At 43.2% G+C, this 26,447-nt stretch overlaps 2 protein-coding genes and 1 long non-coding RNA gene across 3 annotated transcripts in view; 1 reads left to right on the top strand and 2 right to left on the bottom strand.

Moving 5' to 3' along the window:
* Positions 1 to 2,467, bottom strand: part of LOC125976734 (monocarboxylate transporter 2) — a 6,395-nt gene extending 3,928 nt beyond the window's left edge. The window contains exons 1-3 of the mRNA XM_049732581.2: positions 2,156 to 2,467; positions 807 to 1,027; positions 15 to 158 (exon numbers count right to left, since the gene is read on the bottom strand). Of these exons, the coding sequence (XP_049588538.1) occupies positions 15 to 158; positions 807 to 1,023 (361 nt within the window). The 5' untranslated portion in view covers positions 1,024 to 1,027; positions 2,156 to 2,467. The remainder of the gene's footprint in view (positions 1 to 14; positions 159 to 806; positions 1,028 to 2,155) is intronic.
* On the top strand, positions 1,238 to 26,447 carry LOC125976736 (uncharacterized). The gene is made up of 2 exons (XR_007484498.1): positions 1,238 to 1,601; positions 23,472 to 26,447. It is a non-coding gene; the product is annotated as an uncharacterized lncRNA (long non-coding RNA).
* On the bottom strand, positions 2,621 to 8,960 carry kbtbd8 (kelch repeat and BTB (POZ) domain containing 8). The gene is made up of 5 exons (XM_049732579.1): positions 8,886 to 8,960; positions 7,164 to 7,371; positions 6,772 to 7,078; positions 5,838 to 6,657; positions 2,621 to 5,539 (listed from the first exon to the last, which is right to left on the bottom strand). The coding sequence occupies exons 1-5, from the start codon at positions 8,899 to 8,901 to the stop codon at positions 5,076 to 5,078; spliced, it is 1,815 nt and encodes a 604-aa protein (XP_049588536.1). The 5' UTR covers positions 8,902 to 8,960; the 3' UTR covers positions 2,621 to 5,075.

Below are 26,447 nucleotides of genomic sequence, written 5' to 3'. Positions count from 1 at the left end.
GTAAAATATCATACCTGCAATGACGCCAACGCACAAGTAGAGGTAAACGATGGAGTTCCCGAAAGAAGCCGCGACCATGGAGGCCCCGCACATCAGCCCCCCTACAATAACTATCGGTCGGCTTCCAAAGCGATTGACCAACGCACTGCTCACCGGTCCTGTGAAATTTATTGAACATTTAGAATTGAACAGAAACCCTTCATTGGTATTGTATAAGAAATCCTGGAATAGATTAATTAATTTCCATTGCAGCATTTTCTCTTCGCCCAATACAAATTGGAGGTGGAGCAGTGGACTGGAACTAAACGAATGGGGTTGTCAAACCAGAGAAGGAGGAAACCTACTCCTTTGTAAACCCCTTCGGGACTATAGGAGGCAGATCTCTTCAACAAATAGAGGCAGCAAACATGCAAAAGTCGGAGATAGTGTGGGGGTCAATGGCAAGGCTCTGTGTCAATAGCGTATGTTCCATACTGCACTTCACTTGACTCCTTGACTCAGAGTTTTATCTGGAAAAGGCTGTCAAGTCTCTCTCGGAAGGGGAGGGGACCCCAGTTTGTGGGACCTTCCGCTGATGTATTTGCGCTTTCGCTTTCTGCCATTTGGTGACATTGCTGAAGCCTTGCCAAGGACAATATGATGAAGCCCATTGCCTGAAACTCAGATGAGGCAAATATTTCACCAGTTTGGCCTCTTTGAGTTAAGGTTGGGTGAGGCAGAGATTTTTTTTTTTTATGAGTAGAGAATGTGATTATGACATCGACTGAGAAAACCACAAACCCCAGAGGGGTAGTGGGTGGACTCACCTCCAGCATACATGGCTGCTAACATGATAGAGGAGATCCACGCTATTTCACTCTCGCTAGCTTGCAAGTCTGATCGGATATCCTTGAAGAAAATGGAGAGGGCTTTGGGCGTAGAGTAGGCAAAGCCAATGGAAATATGAGCCCCAATCACGACCATCCAACCCCAGCCACCATCTGGTGGTTTCAAGGCCTGCTTATTGGTGGGTGTAGAGGACATGTTCCTAATGAGAGACAAAAAGCATATTATTTATTTCACAAGTCGGCGAAACCTTGACTTTAACTTTAACTTTAATTCAAGGTGGTCCTCGCGGGCCACACAAAATGATGTGGCGGGCCGTATCTGGCCCCCAGCCCTTGAGTTTGACACCAGTGCTTTAGACTAGATATAATTTGAGTCCGTTGATTTGATTGGTTAGAAGGTTTCATGGGCTAGTGTGATTGAGTATAAAAGACCCGGAAGTGCACGGGCGCATTGGTAATCAAGGCGCATGTTGACCATGTCCGTGTCAAGCGCCTTATGAGATTAACGTTGTCTTATTTGGTGATTTCGCCACATTATGTGAACCTTCTTGTGTGTTGCGATGCCACTCAGAAAGTAAACTTCAGCGAACGATCCTGAAACGCAAGAACTTTCCTTAAAGCCCGTCAAACTTTGATCGGGAATCCGCCACTTACGCCAACTACGACGCGCACGCAAACGCCCGTGGCGGGTACGCTTACCTGGAGCAGCTGGAGGCCAGCGTGGACAGGAATTAACCAAGGCGTTCAAGAATGAAAAAAGGAAACAACTAGTCCGTGAGTACACCGAAATAATGACGGAAAATGTATTAGGAATGGATATTATTATTGTTATTGTTGTTTTGTTGTTGTTATTATATGCTGAGGAAAAAATAGAATCTATTACATCATTCGCGACTAGTTGACTTAACTAAGTAGCACACAAATTAACCGGTGTACAGTTTTGCCGTACTATTGAGGGCAATGAGAATTTTTTAGCAGCTTTCCATATCTCACCCACTACTGTCTACACTGTCTTTGACCGGGTAATAGTCAACATGTGACAGTGAGCGATCAATGGGTACTGTAACGTGTTGCATTACAGGGAAACGCGACTTGACTTGCAACCTATTTTAACTAGTATTTATACGAATTATATATATTACACGTTTTCAGGAATTCCCTAAAGTGATGCCACGATTAAAGTCGATCGCTGATCGCCTCATTTTACGAGTGAATATAATACATACTGTAGTCGTGCGTGAACAAAAGAAAAACAAACTTGCACTTTAAGACGGTTTAGGGTAGCACTTCCGAGTCACCGGAAAATATTGATTTAGCGAGGAGCTTACCTTTTGTTGACAGAATTCGCGACAACTAAAGTGAGTCGTTCAAACTTTCGTAATGCGGCTTTTGTCGCTCGCGCGTCACCCGGCGAGTCGTGGGCAGGCGTGCGGCTACCACGTGCTCCGCCTGTACTTTAGTATTTGTACTTGAGTATTTTCCGAGTACATTTACTCTGCATTTGCAAACATTCCAAACTGCTTATCTTCATGAGGGCCGTGGGTTATTTCATAATAGACCGGTAGTTTTTGCATACTTTAGTCATGGTGGCTCGTTACTATGTTGCATCCTACGGAAGGTGATTAGGGCCAAAAAAGAAAAAAAATGGGGGGGGGGGGGGTGACAGAATTCTGACTCCTCTTCCGCAGCATCCTTTAGTCATACTGGGCTCGTTACTATGTTGCAACCACCGTGGATATCTAAACGTCAAACGGAAGTGCCTCTGAATACCACTGAGCAGAGAATGAACTTAGTTTCACTTTTAATTATTTTATTTTCAAGTTATGTGCAACGTGAATTTCACAGTTGAGCTCAACAACCACTATAAACCATAAGCCCAAAAAGACAAACCAGCAAAGTGGAGAGAAAAAGAAAAACATGAGAAGTTGAGTTAAATGCACAAACATTTGATGAGATGAGCTTTGTATTGCAGCCCAGGGCCATGAACTAGCTCTTCAACATACAATAGATTTCATAGCTTGTAGTACAGTCTGTCATGACTGGTATTTAAAATGTTTAGTTTATTGATCTGCAATGCTTATGTTTGGTGAGAAGGTTCTGTACTACAGTGTAGGGGAGAAATCAATTCAAATGTATTAGTCGTGCAGGAAATCTTCTCGGAGCAGGATTAGTCTACCAAAACTAAATAGCAAATAACATAAGCAAAGAGAGAGAGGGGGGGGGGGGGGGGGTTACCGAAGACAACAAAAAACATCTACTCTTCAAGTTATAAAAGAAACTGAAGTTTAAAAACTGTGCAAGTACAGCAAACCTATAGTACAGTATAATACACACAAAAACAATTAAAAATACAGTACTGTTTCAGTAGAAATCCTGAGAGTTCCCCATTGCTCACTTACCAACTGTAAAATTGTGTGAATGAAGCTTTAACATCAACTCTGAGCTGAGCCGTTAAAGTCAACACCTCTAGCATTAATATCGTGTTTTGTTTTTAAATGAATGCTTGTCATATTTTTTTCGGGTTGATTGTAATAAGGTTGCTGAAGCTCTTTCAGAATGTGGGCCACTCTTGTGTAGTAGTGCAAAGCTGACACAGGAACCAGCATGACAAAATTGACAGTAATGTACTGAAAATGTCACACGGGCAGAGAAACACCACGTAGCTGTGGGACGAGTTCTTCTGTAAAAGATTGTCAAAAAAAAAGAAAAATGAAAGCAGCACCAACTGTTAGTCCACTGGCGGCGGCATGTAAAGACGGATTTGTGGCCTTTTTCACAGAGGTGCTTCTTCAAAATGAGTTCGCAGTTCAGATCTGTTGACGTGAGAGCCATTCAGTGCAAGGCCGAGTTAAGACTTTCCCGCTATTGTTCATCAGGAGGGACACTTTTGAGTTCCACGCTTTTTCTTTCGGCCACAGGCACGTCGGCATCTCGAGTGATCTGCACAAAATGACATGTCGCTCCAAGCCGTGCTCCAGTGGAACTAATGTAATTTCAATACCGGACGAGCACACAAAATAATCAACGCACTTTGACTGAAGTCATATAAAGACATGTAGCCTCATCACAGTTCTAGGAATTATTGCTACAACAAAACGCTTTCCAAATTCCGGATCAGTTATTACAAGATCGCAAATGCATTTTTGTGGAAGGCTGTTTTGACCTTTTCAAACTGGTTAGAATGAAACTCTAGAAAGCAATCCAAACCGAGCTCAATGTTGTTGCTTCATTAACACAAAACATCCAGAAAAGTCCTTTTTCTTTTCTTCCTCCTCCTCCTCCTAATGGAATAGCTCTGAAGTCTCTGAGGTAAGCGTGGTAGTTGGTCTGAACTTCCCACTTAGTGTTGACACAAAGTTCACTCTTGTCATTTCTCCAATGTGGAGAGGGAATATTCCAACATTACACATCACAAGTCGTCCTCATGTGTGACACACAAAATGGACACCGACTGAAAGGGTGGGAGGCACGAGACCCCCTCCCCCCCTAAGCAATTGGAATCTAAAACCAAAACATGAAAACTGCTCAGAAGCCACACACAGTGAATTGTTTGACACACAGTCGCTTGTGGAGGAATAGCGGGGAAGGGGGGGCATCAAAATATCATACAAGCTTCAAAACCTACTGTAAATCACAACTAGACTTCAAAATAAGTCACCTAGAAAAAAGGAGCTTCAGAGATTTGACTTGCAGGGCGGTTGGGGTGGGGGGGAGGTGGCGCAAACAAACCTCAGAGCCGGCAAACTAATAATGAGCAATCCTATTCATATTACCCGTATGAATATATAGTTTATATATATATTTTTATATATGTATGTATATATAGTATTTGACTTTATGCTGAGATGTAGCATTCATATTTCCAGAGTGCACGCCATGTTTACATGCTTTTGTAGAACCTCGGTCATGTATCCAAACCAAATGACAAGAGCGTGGCTCAACAATAAGCAACACAAGATGAGTAATTGCACTTATGATTCGTTGTACGGTTTTCTAGGGCAAGCATCAGTGTGGGTAGTTGGTGGTGGTGGTGGGGGAATACTGCAATTTTTTAAAAGCACCCCGGTCTTGATCTTGTCAAACCCAAAAACGTTTGACCGCTTAAGACATATCGAAAACAGATAGACAAAAAAAAAAAAAACGGTCTTTGTGGTGCAAAGCCGAGGTAACACCAGGCACAAGGCAGGCAAAACCACACCGCTCCCTCTGCCACCCAGATTGGGTTCACAGCACAAGCCACGGCTTCCATCAAAGCACCCGCTGTAGACACTGTGGATAGAGTTTGGCTACCACGCATTCAAAATGGCGGCCCAAATCCCAGAGGCGGTCAGGCGTCTCGTAGACTTTGGTCCATGCGTCTGCCTGATCGTCATACTGGTAAAGGGAGTTCTTGCGGCTGGTGCGGAAGACGTGCTCCTCCACCATGACCTGCGTGGCCCGTACAAACAGGTGCAACTTGCCTTGCAGCAGCATGGCCTTGATGTAGGGGCTGGTGGCTTGGTCAAAGGGCAGATCCCTCTTGCGGCTCCAGCTGTTGCGCTCAATGTCGTAGACCTCCACAGTAAATGTGCGCTGGTGATTCTTGCAGATGCCGGCAATGTAGTAAATGCAGTTCTTGTAGAGGGCGGCCAGACCTTGGCTCCGGGGGACGCTCATCGGGGAGAGGTGACTCCAGTAGTCCTTACGAGGGTCGAAGCAGAAGAAATATTCACCTGTGAGGAGATAAAGAAATGCAATTTGTGGTCAATTTCACTCTTTTTTTTTTTTTTAAGGAGGAAGGGGAGGTTAAGATGACTGAAACTTTGTTGTGTGTTAACTTTGGCATAATTTCAACATGAAAATGTAGCAGCTTGAAGTGTAAATGTTACATTTTCAGGGTTGTTCGCCCCTCCAAAAGTGTTTAATGAAAAAGCAAGTCCAGGCAGGATAAATTTCCAATGTGAGCAATGCTGCGCTGTGAGTGTCTTGTGTGCAAAAAGGCCTTCGTCCCACTAAGAGGGCTTAACATACCTTGGAGGACGTAGATCCGGTCTCTGTACTCCACGGCGCTGTGAAACTCCATGGCCACCGGCATCGGACTCACGGCCGTCCAGCAGTTGTCCCGGGCGTCGTAGCATTCGACCGATTTCAAAGCGTTGCGGCCGTCACCTTCGTATACTCTGCCGCCCAACGCGTAGAGCTTCCCGCAACAGTGTACCAGTCGGCAGCCGATCCTGGCTCGCAAAAGTGGCGCGTGCGGTAGCCATCGATTGCCAGCATGTTCGTACTGCCAGAAGTCGCTCTCAGCCCGATGATCAATGCACACCTCGCTGTTGCTCGGTCGGTAGCCCCCGGCGATGTAGATGTCGTTTTCTGAGGACACCAGGATGCCGACCTCTCTGAGATCGTTGGGAGGTTTGCAGAGTTTGAACACCCTGCCCGTGGCTGTGTCCAGGCAAGGTACCGTCTGCTTCTTTCCTGAGTGTTTGTGAGCGGCATCGAAGCAAATGACCATCTCGGAAGCAGTCATTCCCAGGCGCTGGGGGCAACCATTGGTGCCGGTGAGGCGGGCTTTGGCCTCGACTGGGTCTTTGGACAGGGAAAGGGCGCAAGCGAAGGGCGCGGGGATCCGACTGAGGAAGGTGTCATCCAGCAACGGCAGACGAATGCACTGGGAGAACACGTCGGCCAGGTGAGCCTCGCGCCCGCTCAGATCGTGCTCCAGCCAGCGAACAATGCTGTCGTATACATGTTCTTCTTTCTCCACGTTGAGGTCGTCATTGTTCAAAATGCTGACCAGCTGCTCCTTGGTCATCTGGAGAAACTCTTGCTCTCTTGAAACACACAGGAACTGTCACCGCCCACCAAAAAAAAGAACAAAATTTACAGCTGTTAAGTCAAAGCATTGGTGTAGGTAAGAAACAGTATCAGTGCATCTCAAAGTCCCAAGCTCAATTAAACCGACCTTTTTGCGGATGTAGTCTTGAGAACGTTCCTTCAGCTCTTGGTGCCCGTAGGCATCTGCAAACATGAAAACCCCAATACAGTTCTGCGGGTCCAGCCTACTGATCATAAACTGGGCACACTGGTCCTGCAGGGCAGGGATCTGGAATATGCTGGCTGCGGTGAACAGGGCCTGAACGTTGGACTCTGAGAGCGTGACCCTGGACGTGTAGGCATAGTCCAAGACGAGGTGCATAGATTCCGATTCCACCCCAACGATTCTGACCTCCCGTTGGTTGCTCTCTGTAAGGCCACTCGTGAACATGGACCTGGTGAGCAAGAAGACGCAGAGAAGACCAAAATCAGCAATTCACATGCAGGAGTGTGTGTGTATTTTCTTTTTAACGTATTTACCTAAAATATGGGCTAATTGCAGCAAGAACATTCCGGTGACATGAGAAGGTCTTGCCGTGGTCCACCTCTACGACAATGTCTGTGAGCTGAGCTTCATCGTACAAAGCTTTGAGCTGCTGAAGGATGTTGCAGGCGTGTATGGCATCTACCCCATTGTAGTTGGTGCTTGGCGGTGTCCCATTCTGAACTTGTAACAGCTTCCCTACCTCTAAACACAGAAGAAAGCGCCACAGATCAGCATAAAGGCTGGTAAGAAACTATTTGAAATTGATCATTAGTTCTAACAGAATAGTTTTAAGCCCCCCCCCCTCGAAAAAATGACAAAAGCCTTTTGTTTTTATGACACATTTATCTTTTCTTTACAGTATATGCATTATTTACAGATCTATTTAATCCATTTAGCAGCTTCATGGTGCTTGACAGTCGATACCTGAAAATCAACAAAGTTAAGGACTTTGAATCAAATAGACCTGAAGTTAGCGAATGACTTGGGTTTGAGAACAGGGTAACAAATTGACAAATATTTACTGGGCCCATTGTCTTTTCAAAAAACAAAAAAAAATACAACATTTCAGTTAGACCTTAAAAAACAATAGCCCTTTTTTGTTTTCAATTGAAACCGAAATTACAGATTAACTTTGTATGTTTGCAAAAAAACTTCAATGAACCAAAAACAAAACATCACACATTTAAGTAAACAATGTTAATCTGCAAGCAAGTTTAAGAATGATATCCCGAAACCGTCATTGTATGTTTAGTAAAGATTACTTAGTTGTGATTCATGAGGAGTCTTGCAGTAGAATACTTTTGAAAAAATAAATGGGAAAGTTATTTTTACATAGGTTTATCTCTGAGTCCTTTTGTTGTCAGTCTTTTTAACTATTTGAAGACCACTAGTTGAATGCATCAGTCAATAAACTTTATGGTTGGACTGTTTGTAAACATGCTTTGATCTGATTTTATGTCGAGGAGGGGAGATAAAACTTTCACAACAAATACCTCGTGTTGAGCAACGCGAGCTACTTCACAAGACAAAGAGTTGAAACAAGGGGATTGCCAAACACAGCGGCAGATGGGAGCTAGCTCGCTAACTGATTTCTTTCGTGGGGAGGAAGGACGCTCAACAACGCCAACTTTCCCAATCGCCAACATAAGTCACGTCGCGGGTGGTCAAACCCGCAACTGTGATGATTCGAAGAGACACATTCGAAATGTTATCTGGTTGACAACCACGCTAAACTTTTAGCAGACGGCTAATCACCTAGCTAATGTTTAGCAAGATATCACTCAAGCATTACCAGATCAAATTCGGTGATAAAAACTTCAGATGCTTTAAGCTCTAACCTCCATCTCTACTCATCAAAACAACCTAAGACGTGGTATATTTGTCATTAGTAATGATAAACGACGCGACGGCTTGAACTTTCAAACCTTTGTTTGTGGTGACGAACAAGTGTTTACACAATCAGCTGTAGGTAGCAAGCTAACCGGCCGAAAGTTAGCCACACGGCTAACGTTAGCCGCAAATCCAACCTAGCGACAGCCAAACACTTTTGAGGAGTCATTTATAGCTCGGCCTCGTTTAACAAGAACGCAACATGTCACGTATAGGTACAACATCGTTGACACTTTAGTCCACACGTCTAGAAGCACATCATTTATAACGTAGATCGTGTTATTTACGTCTAGGTTGTACACAAAACGATGAAGATTTTCGCTAACCTGCACTGGCAGCCATTCTCTCCAGTCTGTCTCAGGGGGGCAGCCCGAAAAAACGTCAGTGCACAGTGGAGCCACGGAAACAAGGAAGAGCCAATCAGACGCCGAGGGACCAATGTAACATCCAATCACAATCTTTCTATCTAAAATAGGGCAAAAAAGTTTATTGGCCTAATGAGAACATGATACACATTGGTGCAGTTGTCGGTGCGAGTAAATATTCCATAATAAACCAAAAAGATCAGTGCAACACTTTAATTTGAATTTAAACTAGGAACAAATAAAAGCAAGTTGATTTATTTTTCCCTTTATTTTCACTGTATATCAGCTGAACATGTCAACTTGAAATCTATTACTATCCAACTCATTTCAAGTCATCTTTATTAATAAAGAAGACATATCATGTAAAATCTTTTTTTTTTTTTGCTTTTATATACATTTTATTGTGCACTTGGAGTTTCCAGGATTGTAGAAAATTTTAATCTAATCCCTCCAGGTGCTGCAGAGATGCCTTTAAAATCTGTTAGGGGGACATTTTTTACTCCATTCAATTTTCTATTATGTATTTTTAACTGTTACGTCACAGTCTTTGGGGCGACACTACCAAACAATGTATTGAGTGTGGCCAAACGGTTTCCAAATCCGCAAACGTTATCACTGGGAACGACTTGTACTCCAAAATCAAGGATGCCAAAGGTACAAGTGGAGAGAGCTGTGCCCTTTGTTTTCACTTTTTGTGAATGTACAGTGATATCTCTACTTACGAACCTTTTGAAATACGAACCAGAGGCTTGCGATTTTTTTGCATTTACTCCCGAACCAATTTTCAACTTCCAACTGACGCCCCAGCCAAACCCGCAATTTATCTCAACGTTGCACTGGTGTCACTTGGCTACCCCCCTTTGACATTAAAACTTTCATGTCACAGCCTCAATCATCTTTACAAACACAGTATCTAAATACTCCAATAATTTAAATAGAACAGATTTTCAGTACATCGCTAATATTTGAATTGAAAAAGAGTTGTGAAATGCTAGTCCATATAAAAATGCTAATCACAATTCTACTTGTATACAAGCTTCATTTTTATAAAGAGTAGTATTAATTTAATAATATATAATTCTACAAAATTTACAATTTTACATATATTTGGTTGCAAAAGAAGAGCTACAATATTGTTATACGAGAACAGAATGGACCTGGAGATACCACACTCCACAAGTGTCCTTATCTTTGCTGAGCAGACTAGAAATGCATTCTAACATTGTCAAATGACAAAGAGGGAGACAAATAAGACTACAAGTGCAATGTAAGCGAGCAATTTCACATTTTTTTTTCTCTTGATTTCTTCTCATTCCGCCACGGCGCAGCCTGTGAAATTGGGCCAAACGTCTGTTGAATGAGACAGAGGGGCTTCCTTTGCTCGCATTTATTTCATGATAGATCTGCTTTCTGTCGCTCGGTGATACATTGAAACTGATCACCTGATACATTCTACCTGTCTCATACAGAATTTTCCGGTCACAGCAATATGAGCACGAGATTTATTGTTACAGTGTGCAATCAGAATGTGCGCTTTCAGTCTGCAACCGTGCAGGAATGGCCCACGCCAGTGGAATTAGAAGAGGCATCTCGTGAAAATATATACGAGTAGTGTGCTTTTTTGCTTACAGTTGCCTCGAGAGAGAAAAAAACAGCTGCTCTGTTTCCCCACAAGAAAATCCACCATCATTTTCTTAGAGCAAAAGTTAATGTGACTACTTTGAAAAAAACAAAAGTCTTAGTACACGCCTTTTAATCGGACTATTTTATGTGCGATAAGCACAGGGAGTTATTTCTAATGGTTGTTTTGAATCTTCTGTTCCACTTCCCCTGAAATCAAACTTCAGGAGGTGGGGAGGGGTCCCGGCAGGAACGTGTAAAACTGGATTTGAAGACTCCCCTGTTGTGTGCTACCATGCAGTCATGTGTGAATCCTCGTCATCAATATTAAGGCAGTGGCGCAGGGAGATGTATCAGCAAATTCGATTGCATTCGGAGAAATCTGGGGTCCCACCAAAATGCACTGGGATGTTCCCCCCCCCCTCTCGCAGCCCCCCCATCCACTTTCCTTTGACATCATTTCATGCCCCAGGATTGTATGCTCCATCACGTCGATGTAATGTAGCTCACAGAGGCAATCATGCAATCTCTTTGGCCTCGAGGGTTGCCTGCTAGGAGGGGCGAATGCAACTTTTGCACTTCATCAGCTCCGTCATACAGTAGATGCCACGCCAGTCTTCTCCACCGTTTGAAACAAAATATTTCACGGTAGCATGTGCGCTGGCTTGAGGCCTTTTACTCCATTTCTTCGCCGTTCTATACTTTTCTGATTGAATCCCACCGCCTGCTGAAATGTCCAGATTCGGGAATTCTATCTTCTCACTGACGAAGAACATCATCCTGGATTTTGAGGATACTTATTGATATTGGCTTGTATGCGTAACGGACATTAATATTGCATGCGAAGGGATTACATTTGATACAATGCTGGTCTAAGTGTGCCCGAGGTAAAACGAATAAGGAGAAATACACCGTGTGTGTTTTGGGAGGTGAACATTGAGATTTGTGTATTATCAGGAGAATCAGAAGATTGATTGGCTTGTATGCGTCGCCTCAGGGGAAGACACGGGAAGAGGACAAACAAGACCGTTCCCAATGGACCTCGGAATCGGCCTCAGGGAGGTCTAACCGGTTGGACGAGAGTAATACTTTGTTCCGCCGTGAGTGCTCTCGCTTTACTGTGCTCGGACCCAACGAGCACATGTATTATTCACGGATCCCGCTGGGTGATGAATGAGAGCCCTCCTTGGTGAAGTGTTGGAATATTCACCGGTGCTTATCTCTTTTAATCCGGTGACCTCTGGCCAAGTCACTTTAACTGCGCTTCTCAAACTGTAGAAGCAAGTTTGTTTAGCAAAGGCGTTTATCAATGAGGTACTTGTGATAATATTGCTGCTGATGGCTTTTTGATTACATCACATTGGCTGGACATGTGAAAGGACTAAACGGAGAATTCCTCAAAGCTGTCGAGTCCACATCTCACCACCCGCTTTCTCCATCCTCGCTCATCTTCGCCTCTACACGGCAACTTCTCTCTTGCCTTCTTGTTTCATTTCGATCCTGATGATGTGCCTGTCTGCCCAACTTTCAATTTCTCTACCAATCGTCTCAAACTTGCCCAACTTTTTCAACGACAGGAAATTTTAATTCTCACCCACCATAGCATCTCTCCCCGTCTGACAGCAGGTGGCCAGGCCAAGATTGAAAACACAGTCATGCTCTCTCTCACACACACATACACACACAGAAATAAAAAGACGGAATCCTCTCACTTTTATGCCCATGAGCGTAGCAGTGGTTAAGCTTGTTGGGCAATTAATGGTGCTCCTTGTGGCTATGAAGAGTTTCTCTATTCTAAACAAAGCCTATTCATGAGCTGAGAGATAACCCCTGCGCCTTCATTTGTATCAAGGAAAGAATAATTACCCCCCATGCAACTAATTTGTCTCCGTAGCTACTATGTGGTCGTATGCTCTATCTGGTTAAGGAGCTATCAGTGCTATCGTTGCCATTCTCTAATACACACTTCCTGCAAGCGTCTCTCGAATGCAGTGAGAATGCAAATTTATTTCCAAATGTACTTTTGTATAACACAGAACATTATTTCTCGGCTGGCACCATCTCTTAGTGTGAGCTAGTCCGATTGCAATGTTGCTGATGTTCAAACTTGGTTAGGTTATGTATTTTCCATTAAGAGCACAATTTTTTTTAATATATTTTGAATTTCAATGGCATTTCTTTTAACATTTCTTGACTATCTGTATTTATTATCATTATTTTTGTAATTTGTTAAATTACTACAAGCACGTGTTTTAATAGAACAAGCCAATGTATTGCAGATTTTTTTGTTCGTTTTTTTTAGACTTAAGAAAAGGTAGCAGCAGCAGCAAGGCTTTCTTGGGAAGAGCAGCATTGCCATCTATCATCTGGAAAAAGAAATGCATGCATTCAAAAAATATAAATCTCTAAAATAGTGAACAAGTGCAAAAAAAGGTTCCGTAAATCAAAGTGCATTACAGTAGAGTATCCCAAATTCAGGTGGAACTCTTTCACCATTAGTCATTCCTTGCTCTGACTTTTATCTTTATCTTATCTTTACCTTTATCTCTTTATCTTTAAATGGGTATTGGCCTACTTTGCTCAATTTATTAAAAATTGATGCTTTTATTTCAAAGTCCCTCCTTTGCTTAAATCCAATATTTCAGAAAATATGAGGAAGCACAAAAAAAAGTCAGCACAGAATGAATTTCGGTAGGATAGATAAACCCACATTTGATATCACTATCATCTTTTTTCTAAGTCCCAAGCAGTTGATTTTCCTTTTTTCTAACTCCTCCTTCCCTCCCTACCTCCCTCCCTCCCACCCTCCATCCTTTGCTCTTCAGCGCTAACAGCCCTTGACAGCTGGAGATGAAATTGAAATTTTGATATCAAACACCTACAGAAAGGAGCGCTGACCTTTGATCAATGCGCTGTTTGATGTCATGACATGAAATTTGCATTACAGGAGCTCGGGCCGCCCGACGCTACCACAAAGGACTCATGTCAGAAGGCTGTCAGGGAGCTGCGAAGGTCAAGGATCTATTAGAAACGAACAAGCCCCTCCAATCCTGCACAAGAGCCCGGTACACCATTTGATGCTCAATACACAGAAATAAAATAGAAATTTGATCGCCACTTACAAAGCAGACACACTCGGGCAACCATTTAGTGTTAGTCGGATTGATAGCAAAGTATACAAAAAGAAAATCACTCTGATGTTGTGTGTAAATGTTTTATTGGAATTAATGGAAGCACATTTCAAGGTAATACTAAGTATCCAACAGTAGTCGACATTAAAAGGGAAGACCAGTTGAAATAATAATTGCTGTGGTCCTACGAGTAATATTGCATTAATGGAATTACAATTAAGTAGTAAAATCCACCCTTTTTTTAAAATCCATCTCAAGGGGGCGGTCATCCCAATTTCAGGCGATGGCTGTTGTGAGCCACTGGGAACATACATGCGTCCCGCACTATGTCGTCTATTGATCTGTGGACAGATGGATCAGTGGGTCAGTGAAGCTGTTCAATTATTCACAGCGACACATCATTTTTCACGCCAAGATCTGTTTCATAGCACCAAAATAAACCAGTCAGTCCGAGTGACCATCTCTCATCATCAGTGAGCGGCCTCATTATACCGCCGCAGAGGAGGTGAAGCAGGGTAGAACAAAACGGGGGGGGGGGGGGGGTGTAGACTTTCGCTTCTTTGAAAATGTTTAAAATCATTCCAGCCAAGATCCCACTTCTCATCCACAAGTCATATCCGTGTATAAAAGTAGTAGAAAATGGATGGTTGTTCCCGTGCTCCACCGAATGTGTATCTGGGGTCACCAACAGAACAATTATGTATCGCATTACCTCACTCCACATATTTTCTGACGACTTTACGAGGCAAGGCTGAGCAGGTCAGACGGTTTTAAGACTTTGCTGCCCTGATCAATAATTTTGTTCCCTGTAATTATCTCACCATTGCACTCATCAATTACATTTTCCAGGCTAATTTCTTGCCCGCAGATGTCCATTCTGCGAGGGCGTCCAGTGGAGCCGGTGGGGGAGGGGCTGATTAATGTACTCTGTCTCTCTGTCTGAAGTTGGCCAGCACTCACGGAGGCTAGAATGCACGAGCTCGGTCACATGACACTTGACCAAGTGAAATGAGCTGTTTGGCGGCCAAATCATTATGTTCCTCTGATGAGCCAAGTTTGCAGAATGTTGAATAATCCATCAGACACCCCCCCGCCTGCTCCCTTCTTCGAGAACATTACTCCACAGCATCATATTTGGCGTTCTCCTAATTGAGAATAAGAATCGAATAAGAGAAAGATTGGCCAGGGCAGGGTTGAGGTCAGGGCTCAGTTAGTTAATAGAGTGAATTAATTTAGGCAGCCAAGTTTCCGATTTCCTAGTTCTTATTTTCAGTAGTATCATTATCCGGGATGCAGGTGGAATTATTTGTAATTTGATTGTAAATGTATTCCAATGTGTTCTTAAATGGGCCAATTGTGACCGGTTGTGATTTTTTTTATGTCAGTGTATTTCTATTTTAATTGTAAAGAGGGTGAGAGGGCGATAAGCTTCTGCATTCCTCGAGTATTTTAGATTTTTCAACAGCACTCAACAGCACTGTAGAGCCTTCTTGAATTACTTTTTCTTTCCACAAGGGGGCAAACATGAACCATTATTTGCATACAGTGCAGCCCATAACCATTTGAATAAATAAAATAAAAAAAGAAGCAAGGCTTTTACTGTTTATGAGAATTATTTGGCTGCATTTAATAGGGAAAAAAAGGTTTTGCATGTTACATTTTTTGGCACTTTTGCATTTTTGGGCAAGTTTAATTAAAATATAATGAATGTAAGGCTGGAAATGTCATTTTGAGCTTCACTAATGAATTCATTTGACAAATATTTCCGCTTTATTTGTAAGGATTTGGTGAATTAGTCTTTTGGTTAACTGCTGTGTGTGTGTTTAACTAATTCCTCCCTTTCAAAAGTGACTCTGCTTTTGCCTCGGAAATTAATTTTCCACCCCGATAGACAAACTTGGCTGTTTCATCCTCTTTTCAGTTTTTTTTTTTTGCCTGAGGCAGGAAGCGAACACAGGAGGTTTTGTCCTCTGCTGTAGTGCCCCCCACCTCAAAACACCCCCCATCCCCGTTCTCCCGGCAAGTCAACTTGATGTTGGGAGATGAGACGGGAAACAGGTGTCACCCATGACCTTCAGTGTTCAAACACCGCAGGCCTCACAACGAGGGGCGCTCCAAGGAGTTGTGTGGAGGGGGGACCTGACCTCCTCTCCTCGCAAGTTACATTACCAGGACCATCCCCACCCTCCTTATCGCCTTAGCAACAGTGACAAATATTAACTAATCTCACCCTCCCATTTTTGCCACTGGGGATTATTTCTGTCACAGCTGATGCGATTCAGGATTGTGTGTTTCACTGCAATACTTCAATGGCATGTGAGACAATGTTTCTCTTGGGCTCTCACCTCCACCTCACATAGCTATGACCCCGGGGATAAAGAAGGCAACACATAGTAATAACCTCAAAATCCCAGCCGGGGGTTTATGTGAAGCCCGAGACATTATGGAAGTGAGCTGCCGAGAGGGATAAACGTGCGAGTGTGTGTGTGCATGTGTGTGCACTCGTGTGTGCGTCCATGGCACTTCTCTCAGCGCCTCCATGCTGCTCCCTTATAAAACAGATTAATTCCACAGATTATCAAGGTTGAATAAAGTACTTACTGTTAGCCAGTGATCAGAAGAAGTTGATGCCTTGTTCAAACGTACTCAATGGGTGGCCAAATTGAGGTTAAAGACATGATGGAACTTCGACGGGCACAACTCGATCAACTTTGTGAAAAATGATTGGGTGGAAAACTCCAGACATAAGGGGTGGAATAAACAAAATTATCCGATGCTTTGACAATAAAGATGACTTTGTAGAATAGATTTTATGATTTGGATACTGAAGGAAATGCTAAATTCAGTTAAACTCGGAAACAAACATGGTGAATCAGCAATTTGCTGTTATGCTGCTGCAATATTGTTTTGCTTTTGATTCCATGTTGTTTTTTATTTAGGGCTTCTAGAATTTGTCTGTAAGCGTGTCTGTTTATGGACTAATGGTTATTTGGGTTGTGTGTGCATGGCATGTCAAGTGAGAGAAGCAACTGTTTGCCGTAAAGACAGATGGCAAGCCTTTTATTGCTCGCTTTGACCACATGTGCATCCCGATCACATCAGTTCTGAAGGCAACGTCTCTTGATCAGCTAAGCTCCCTTGACCGTGAACATTTCAGATCTGCAAGGATGCTGTGATTCATGACTTTTTTGCATGCCTTCTCCAATACTGTACCCCCCCCCCCATCCCCCCTCTCAATGTGTGCATGTTTATATACAGCACATCCGTGCGTACATGCTATGCGCACATTCTGAAGATGCTTGTGGACGTCCGAGTGTCATATTGCCTTCCTATGTGCCGATACAGAGCCCGGAGCTACAAGTCACACCTGGTGTGTGAGAGCAGTTCACCAGCTGCTCATGATTGAGTGTCAGATACACACACACACATGCACACACAAATACACACCAAATATGCATCGCATGCTCACAAGTGTACGTTTGCTCAGTTCATTCCTGACACATTTGCATTTATACTTTAGAGTTGTGCATTTACATTTGCCTGTTGGTGTTACGCACGGTGCAAGAATACATTTTTGTCGCAAGGACACGAGCACTGAATGCTGAAACTGAATACATGAAAAGAAAACGGGATTCTATTTTCTCCCCCACCAAAGAAATTGGAATAGTTTACAGTATGCATTGGAAGCCATAACCAAATGCAAAGCCTTTAAAATAATGTAAGTGTAAAAAGTTGATTTTATTATTCAGTATTATGCAAACCAAAGTCTCCAGTACGCAGACTATTTTACTATTTAACTATTTACTATATACAATTTCGTAGTAGTGTTAGTAGTATTTAGTCACGTACATGCGTGCTTAAATTTGCATAATTTAAATTTGGAATAGATCCAATATGACAAACAACTTTTTACGTCAAAGGCGCTCAGTATCCAAGAAGTCGCTGTCAGTTACAAAAACGTTGGTGAGCGTTAGCAAGATGTTGTTATCTTTTTGTATTTGTTAGGAGGAGAGATGAGGCTGAGGCGGAAGGCAAGGAAAGCACCATGCCTCTCTTCGGACATAGACAAGACCCCTTTATCCAGCGTCGCCTGAGTCGAGGCTCATAATTGGACTTTTGTGCTGTGTGTGAATTCTTTGCCTGCACACTTTCCCAGACGGCTTCCAGCTCACAAACAGATTGGAAAGCTTGTATGCAGCAGGAAATCAAATTGTGTCCATGGGACAGGTCTCACAATAACAAGAGAAGGACTTTCAAAGGGTCTTGCTCCCATGAATGTGTCGGTCCAAAACTCACAGACTCTCGCGATCCATTTAAATTTGCAGGAGAAAACTAGACAGGAAAAGGAGACAGTTGGGTTTGTTTTTTTAGTTTTTCTCCAGGCGTTATTCAGATTACCAGTGTGGCAAGTTGCATGGCAGGGAGGAAAGAACCGCATCTCCAAGGTAACCACCGGGCCTACAATTGTCTCAAAGTCCTTTAGAGCATGCAGCTGCAATGGCACTTGTTTGAAAGAGCTCTCTTTCGGCCATTGGCAGTAAGAGCGAGGAGAAAGGGGCAAGAGGATGGAGGAGCGGGGCCTCCCTTTTCAAGGTCTTTCAAAACAACAAAAGCATTTCTATACTTTTTGTCCTCCACTCATCTTTGTTAAATTGCCAATCTTCCTTGTCATTCACTCCTTGTCTGTCTCTCTCTTTCGATGAAACAGAAAGTAGTTTACTGCCAAACAATATAGTGAATGTTTTTCCAGAATTAAAATTGATATCATACTACCACTAAAGTGAGACACGTTACGCAATCGTCCATGTGCCTCCTTTTTAGGCAGTCGAAACCGGAGCACTTTTTGTAATTCAAAGCATACGAGTACGATGGGCCCTGCTTGGGATTGCTTCCAAATCAATAGTCATGCTTTTTGGATGGAATGTAGTTGCAACATCTGCTGCCTGAGGTTGGAAGAACAGGTGCCATACAGCACCAAAGTGGCGTGAGAAAGCAAAATCTTTCTGGGAGGGAGCATGGCAGAACCAGCTGCTCAATATGTTGTGTGTGTGTGTGTGTGTGGGGGGGGGGGGTATTTTATTAAATCACCAACAATAAAATGCATCAGATTGTAAAGCCCTGGAATCAAAATGGTATTCCCCAGAATTGTTTGTTTCCCCGTCAGGCAGTATCTTGCTTGTCCTGTCTTTTTGTAAACACACCCAAATATGTCTGGAGTTCAGCAAACAGCAAACTTTGTCGTTCCAAGGCCTCGCCACAGAAGCCAGCCCGAAGGAATTAAGGAATTTCACCACTTGACTTCAAGTGGGCTAGAATGTCAAGTCAAGAGACTGCAAGGTGTCTCTGAAACTAGACAGATTGCAAAAATACATTTTGTTCCCACATAATGTTTTTGCAAGTTTGTTTTTGATCACATTTGGATGTTTAAAAGTGGTGTGATGTTTCACAGAGAGGGAATTGTAAATTCCAGTTGTTGCCTTTGACAGCTTTAGGTAACAGCTGGTCTCTGCCCTGGAATGAATGTGAGGCTCATGGATACTTTGTTAAGCGTCCAAAAAAACAACAACCTTATTTTGAATTTCAATAAACTGTTCACTGATTAACTGTAATGTAATTAAGATCTCGAACATAGATGTCAAACTCAAGGCCCGGGGGCCAGATACGGCCCGCCATATAATTTTATGTGGCCCGCAAAGACAAATTTTGATGTGTCATCACTAAAATTTCTTTTAAAAAGTAAAGATATTGCTTGCAATTTTTATCACCATTTGTCTTTTTCAAAATATTTGAACAGTTTTTACTAGTGTCTGATTTCAAAACAAGTTATTCATTAGTTTTGTAGCCTATACTGTATATAGAAGACGTTGACAATCATAATAGCCCTCCGAGGGAAACTATGACCACGATGTGGCCCATGACAAAAATGAGTTTGACAGCCCTGATTTATAAGCTTGCTCAAATTTGCTGCTGGTTGCTAAGCAACATGACAGGAAGTAACCTGGTGTCTTTTCCCACTGTTTCCGACGTAAAGTAGATGGAAGCTCGGCAATACTTAATAATTAATTTGCTTTTAATTGTGCACCGCTTCTTCTCCTATCGAACGTACTGCATCCTGATATGATGCTGGCAAATGATCAGAACAGCCCGAAGACCCAAGTACGCCGTGGGAGGTCTATGAGTGTTGACGCTATGCCCACCCGGATTATATTGCATTTAAAACTGATGCATATCAGCAAGATGACTTTTCCGTATGGCTCAGAGTGTCACATCAATTGTGTACTTTGTCGCTTTTATTTGTGTGCTGTAATCACTAAATCAACTTTGAGTGAATGTCTACCTTCTTACGTTACTGAATGGAAGCAGTGTTGACTTTAAAGAGGAGACCACTGAGTATCCTCCCGATTACTTTACCTCATCTATCACAGCACATAATCTGGACCTCTCTTGGGTTCTCACTCACAGATAGCTAAAGGTTAAGACCATCAGCAACCTTAAATGGAGACAGCAGTCTATAGGGAGAAAAGACACTGAGGAGCAAGGAGAGACATTGGCACAATGCAATCAGTCCTTTTCAGACCCCCTGAGAAAACGAACTCCATTGCAGCGGTCCAAGTTGTAGACAATAACGATGCAGACTTTCCATATAGACTGAGGTCTTGCAGTATCCCTTACACAGTTGAGAAGTTTTTGCATATCCTTGATTAAACAAAAAACTAAAAACAGATTCATTCAAGGGAGACTAGTCTTACTAGTTATGTTGCACGAGGAGAAAGAGTATGTTTCTATTTGGGTCGAAGCCAAGGGACATTTTTGGGTGGAGTGCCACACACCTGTTCCCCCAGTCCTGCCATCAACCTTTGAGTAACTAGCGTGAGTTTTTGGGAGTGGTCCTTGGTCCTAAAGGGCGAGGACAGTGTTATTGTCACCCATTTAGAGGATGATGGGGGACACGTGGCGCACTCTTTGGAATGCTGGCAGGGTTGAGGGTGAATGAAGGCGCGGGGGGGGGGGGGGGGTAGCAGGTGCTTGGACGGATGTGCCAACGCAAATCAGCGTGGCAAGATGTGGTCAGGGTGTGGAGGAAACTGAGAGGGGGGGGTATCACATGTCCTGAGTGTTGTTGTTAGTCACCAAAATGTTGAACAGAGGCTGTGATTTACCGAAGTCAAATTCCTTGTTTGGCACGCTCAAACATGGCGAATAAAAAACTCCTGAATCCTGAATCCTGAATCCAAGCAAAAATTAAAGAACACCCTGTGATTGGCCAGTAAGCAGTCCAGGGTGTACCCCGACACCCGCCCAATGTCAGCTGGCTCAGAAATATGACTCAGCTAGAGTTTCACTTGTAGCATCTCCTTTCAATCACTAGGACTTGACTAGCTTTACACATATGCCCAGAAACCTGTAGGTCAAGCTGTTACTCAACAGAAACCGGATCTTGCAAACATCAGGTCCATATCGTGCCAGTCTCCAACCTATTAGAGTTAGAGCCCCTCAAGTCTACTTGGGTGGCACAATGTACTGTTCCAAAACTAGATCTGAGGTGAAGCTGGTGAAGCAAGCACGACACAAGTGGTAAACATGAGCTGGGGAATGTCTGGTAGAAGTTCAGAGGTTAGAAAGAAGCATGCCTTGGCAGGGACAGAGGGACATAGCCACCTGGTCATCTGGGTTAATTATAAATGAGGCGAGCCACAAGGGGGGAAGATGAGCTGGACAGCTGCCGCTTCACACTCACATTTGAAACACACACGCACACACACACACACACACACTCCAGACTACAGCCCATGCGCATTGTCCACTCCACTGAGCACCGGATCCCAGGGGCCCAACATGGCTGAAAAGTCCTTCAAAGCAGCCAGGTGGAACTAGGGAAAAGTTCAGCATAACAGCCGGTAAAATATTTTAAACAGTTTTTTTTTTCTTAGACCTTTCATAAGAAACTGTAAAAAAAATCTTCCTTGGGTTCATCTGCCATAAGTCTACAGCGTCCGTGCTCTCGATGAGGAAAAATTTTTCATTTTACTTCTCTAATCGATGTCAATATTATATGTAAATACTCAAAAGGTTCACAATCGGTTGTCCTAATTCAAACAGCAATTTGTCAGCACCTCTTTTCAGCAATGCCCTTGGGGCTCTGTCCTCAAAGATATCTGTCTGTCTAATTGTCATATAAGCGTTTTTCTATGCTCAAGCAGAAATCTGAAACCTCACAGGTGGAAGTGCCCCCCCCCACACACACACACACATCATGACATGCCACACAGAAATTGTAGTCAAACTGATAGGTTGATTCATAGAGAATAAAAAGGAAAGCCACAGGAGTTTTACAAATGGTAAAAGTAAACTTAGCTAAATGTCATGTTAACCAACACGCTGAATTAAATGAGAGGATATGAAAGTGAGACGGCGAGAAATTTCATAAACTTGATCTGATGCCACCAACTCCCTCACACATTATGGAATTATGCACCGTATACGCATATCAGTCATATTCAGCACTCCCATTTAGACTTGATAATATTTCCCAGGCTGGGTGGTGATGGATGTAAAATGATGATGCAGGCTGATTATTTTCTGCTGATCCAGTATAAAACTCAGCAGACTTTAGAGTCACAGCAGCCAGCTACAAGAAATTCTTCTCGGGTTTCTCCTCCAGATACAAGAGAACAGAACAGAATGCACTTGACCTTTATTTTTTTAAATTTTTTTTTAGTGTTCCAGAATATGTAATATTAGTTGAGCAGTGCTGCAAGGTGAAGATTACTGACTCAGTTTATATCCAAAGTCTCCCATTTTGGAAGTACTCTTGCATAACAGACCAAAAACTTTTAAGACCCTTGGTTCAAAGATGACATACCAGTTTTGCAGCCCTCTCAGTACATAGTACAAAGTACTGTATCATTCTATCATCAAATGACACAAAGATTTATTGGATATCTGTGAGAGACAAAGGCAGCTGCTCTAAACTTGCTGTTTACGGCAGATGGCCTCAATAGCGTCCAGCCAAAGATAAATAAAGAAAAAAGTGCCGATCGGCTGCAAGTTGAGACCAGCTGTTGCTAGCAGCAATGGAGCAGGGAGTAGCTGACAACGACAATCGTCCAGCGCAACAAGAAGGCGAGAGGTGAAGTGGCAGCCGTGGGAGTGCTGAAGGAAGCACGAGGGATGAAAGGGATCAGCTCAGAGTGTTGGATGTGTGATAGCGTGGTGTTGGGCCAAGGCCTGAGGAAGTATCAGATGTGACACATTCATGTGAGTTACTAGGGGATGAGTCGGTCGGTCCCTGTGACTGCTCGCCTCAAGAAATACTGACAGACGTGTAAAAGCAGGGACACACCCTTGAGTAGGGTAAAAATATCAGTGAGCTACCAATGACAAATAAATAAATCATCATTATCGATGAGTGTGTGTGAGTAAAACGACCAAACAGCTGAGTATTCAAATTGGAAATGCACCGCCCCAAACAAAGGAAAACGTTGTTACCTAATCTGCTGGATTTGGGACCCCACAGCGTGCGAAATGTTGTTTAATCTCTTTTATCAAAGCATGCACACGTGTTGGAAAGCGTAAAAATGTCAACCAAAGCGGTGATGTAGAACAGACGGCTCGTAGAAGACAACAACAAACATTTGGCATATGAGAGCATTCTTCATGCAACACGGATAAAAGGATTCAATTAATCCCAAATGTCAGGCCGTGGATAAATCAGCAGGCAACTTCAAAAGCGATAGAAAGACACCTTTTATTTCGGTTATATTTCTCTTTATCGCGTCTTCTATTTGTCTTTCAGTTCTGCATGTGACTCCAATCGGCTAGCGACAGTGTCACGGATAACGCGAGTGAAATTTGCTTCGTCGTTCTCCATTCCACCCATCGTGACTGACAGCTCGACGTTCAATAATTCATCCGGCCTGGGCTGTGTGAAGGTCAGGAGATCATCTGCGAGTGTCGCTGAGACGAGGTGGAACTGTCATCAAATATTCATTAACGCGCTGTACTGCCAATACGTTCTCAAAATACCCAATCTCTTCCGCTAACCTGCACAGATTTGCACTCAACGCGACCGACACTGTTTCATGCTAGCTCATAGTTGAGGTTCAAATTCAGTGCAAATTGTTGCTAGGGAAATATTTTATGGGGAAGGTATCTTCACCAACACAGCCAAGCAGCTGGAGAGATGTTGCAAAAACAATGACCTAATGCAAGTCCACACGTGCGCACACACACGCTCACAAAACGCAAATACACACTTATCTTAATCCGGCACATATTACGCTCTACTTACTCCTCGATATTAGCCAGGTGCTGCTGTTGTTTGCCGCAGCATTTGTAATCCTAAACTGGAGCCGTTGGATGCATCCATATCAGCTTGATCCGATCAATGACTTGTTGCTATTGGTATGCCACAGCAAATGGACCAGCTGCTCCAATCCAAGACTTCTGCCTCCATTTGTTGAATTAGTACATTATCTCATAGAAAAAGACATGAGAAAATAGTCATGAGATTTGACTGAGGATTTATGGAGAAGTTGTGTTGGAAGTCAGAGGATGGAGCCACAGGTGTTAAACAGCTAAGCACTTTAGCGGCTCGGGCGGGGATAGATGTTAGTGAAGCAAGAAGGCTTCTCCGACAAGACCCTCTGCAGAGCAACTCAATGCTAAGAGGTCAAAGGCCATAGGGGGCGCAGTGGGCGACAATGGAAGCCATTTGTTTGCTTGTCGTGGCTCAACAGGTGAGCACTGGCCAGGGGAACCGGCTTCTCAAAACATCTTACATGATGAGGAGAAAAAAAAAAAAACATACCCCCATGGACTCAATGTCAGGAATGTCCACCGCACACGGTCAGTCACTCAGCACATACACGTCACAACAAGCCGCGTTCGCCGCTGTTCACACTGCACTGTTTGCTTTGTAGCTTTGTGAGGGGAGCTTACCCTGTAAAAATGCGACAGCAGAAAAAGCATGGCCACCATCGGTGAACAGCTCAATGTTTGTTTTCATTCGAATGTCACAAGGTCTATGTTTTTTTTGTTTTGTTTTTTTTCCCCCCCTCCCTGCACCTGCGGAGCAACAGCCCAGGACTGGTAGCATTGTTTTGAATGTGATCCAACCCGAGGCTTTGGGCCAGAACAGACTTATTATGTATGATTGTTACCTTGAACATGTCGTTGCACCCGATCCTCCTCAATTCAGACGTTTTTATGTATTGCACGAGCTTTTTCAGCTAATTCATCGAATTTGAATGAGCTTTTCAGCAACATTTTTTTGACGGTGGGCCGTGGAATCGAGATAATTACATTCAAGCGTTTAAAAATAAATGAGCAGCAGGAAGTCATGATGGCTTCTTGCATCTGGTTGTTGTGTATCATGGACAAATTCGTACTTCGTCATCGCTTGTAATCACGCAAACACTCAGAACAAACAGGTTGAGGGTGTGAAGATTGTCCAAACAACTTATCCCCGGTGCAAATCACATTGTTCTGCTCTGACGAATCGCCGCTCTGCAGTTCCACATTCCGATGCGGTTGTAACTGTCTGTTTTATTCCGATTGTTTCCAAGTCAGGTGTTGAAAGACGTAGCTGAACGGAGACGTTGGGTTCTTGACAAGTTGTTTGGATCTTTCTTCTACACTGGATTACATGAGAAGGAAAATGCTTTTTTGAGAGCGAGTGAGATTTGTCTTTGCGAATTTCGTCCACTTAGTCCTGACTGCAATCATGAACGAAATCCACAGTGGGTAGTCTAATCTTCTCTAGGGCAATTAGATCTTTGACACAAAGTTGGCAATGTCAAACTGACTCCTTTTGAGCTCTCATATGAAAGTAACCCTAAAGTTCGTAGTCCTAATATCTCTACATAACGGGGATCATCCTGAAAAGAGCAGCGAGTGAATTGAGCGCACCAGCTAATTATCTCCTTTGGTTTGGTCCAAAGACAGAGAGGAAAACAAAAGAAAATTCAGAACTGTGGCCCAATGTCACGCCGCAAACCTTCCTGATGTGCCCGCAGGTTAAAAAAGCACAACAAATTCAGCACAGGTGTGTGTGTGCGTGTGTAGGAATGGAGACGATCAAGCAGGTTTGACACGCAGAAGCACCCGACGGCAAAACTAATTGCCTTCTGCTGTCTATGGAGCAAAAGGTTAAAGAGATCTGTCAGGATAGAACCATGACGGGGACGAAGAAGAACTGCGTGAATGACGAACGAAATGACGAATACGCCACTTTTGCTCGGTCAACCAAGTTAACAGATTTAAAAAATTGAATTGAAACAAATATGGGTGTTGTTTATGCTACCAGTTAATTACTGACCTCAAAACCACGGAGAAAATTGATCTTTATGAGGGTTGTGCAGATTAGCCAAATGCTACCACATATATCACACGGAAGACATTGTCAACGTCTTGTGTAATTCCAGATGTCAAAAAATTTTTTGACATTTGACGGCATGACGAATGCTTGTGTAAATGTGTTCTGTGTGGCTTTTAGCGTTTGTCAGGGTCCAGGGGAATGTTAATACAGCACACATGGCGTATTCATCTTGGTGTTTGGGTGATAGTTTTATAGTTGTGCCTGATGATGCGCCACTTCCTGCTTCGGATCAATTGATGCCTGCTGCCAGTCGTGGGTCAAGACATGATTTCAGTTTCTCAAAACCCCAAAGTTGGGTCCGATGTCATAGCTTCTAAGTCACATGTGGCAAAATAAGTCTCATCTGTTTGATTTATATGAGCACAATCATTAATAAAAACAGGATTAATTTTA

The sequence above is a fragment of the Syngnathus scovelli genome, chromosome 11 (assembly GCF_024217435.2).
Source record: "Syngnathus scovelli strain Florida chromosome 11, RoL_Ssco_1.2, whole genome shotgun sequence".
Taxonomy (NCBI): domain Eukaryota; kingdom Metazoa; phylum Chordata; class Actinopteri; order Syngnathiformes; family Syngnathidae; genus Syngnathus; species Syngnathus scovelli.
Note: the sequence above shows the minus strand (reverse complement) of the source record. Positions and strands in the feature narration are given on the sequence as shown.

Coding starts and splice junctions, on each gene's coding strand:
- kbtbd8 (XM_049732579.1), bottom strand. Junction 7,079..7,163: donor GCAATTAGCCCATATTTTAG/GTAAATACGTTA, acceptor CTTGCTCACCAG/GTCCATGTTCACGAGTGGCC. Junction 5,540..5,837: donor CCGGATCTACGTCCTCCAAG/GTATGTTAAGCC, acceptor ATCTCCTCACAG/GTGAATATTTCTTCTGCTTC.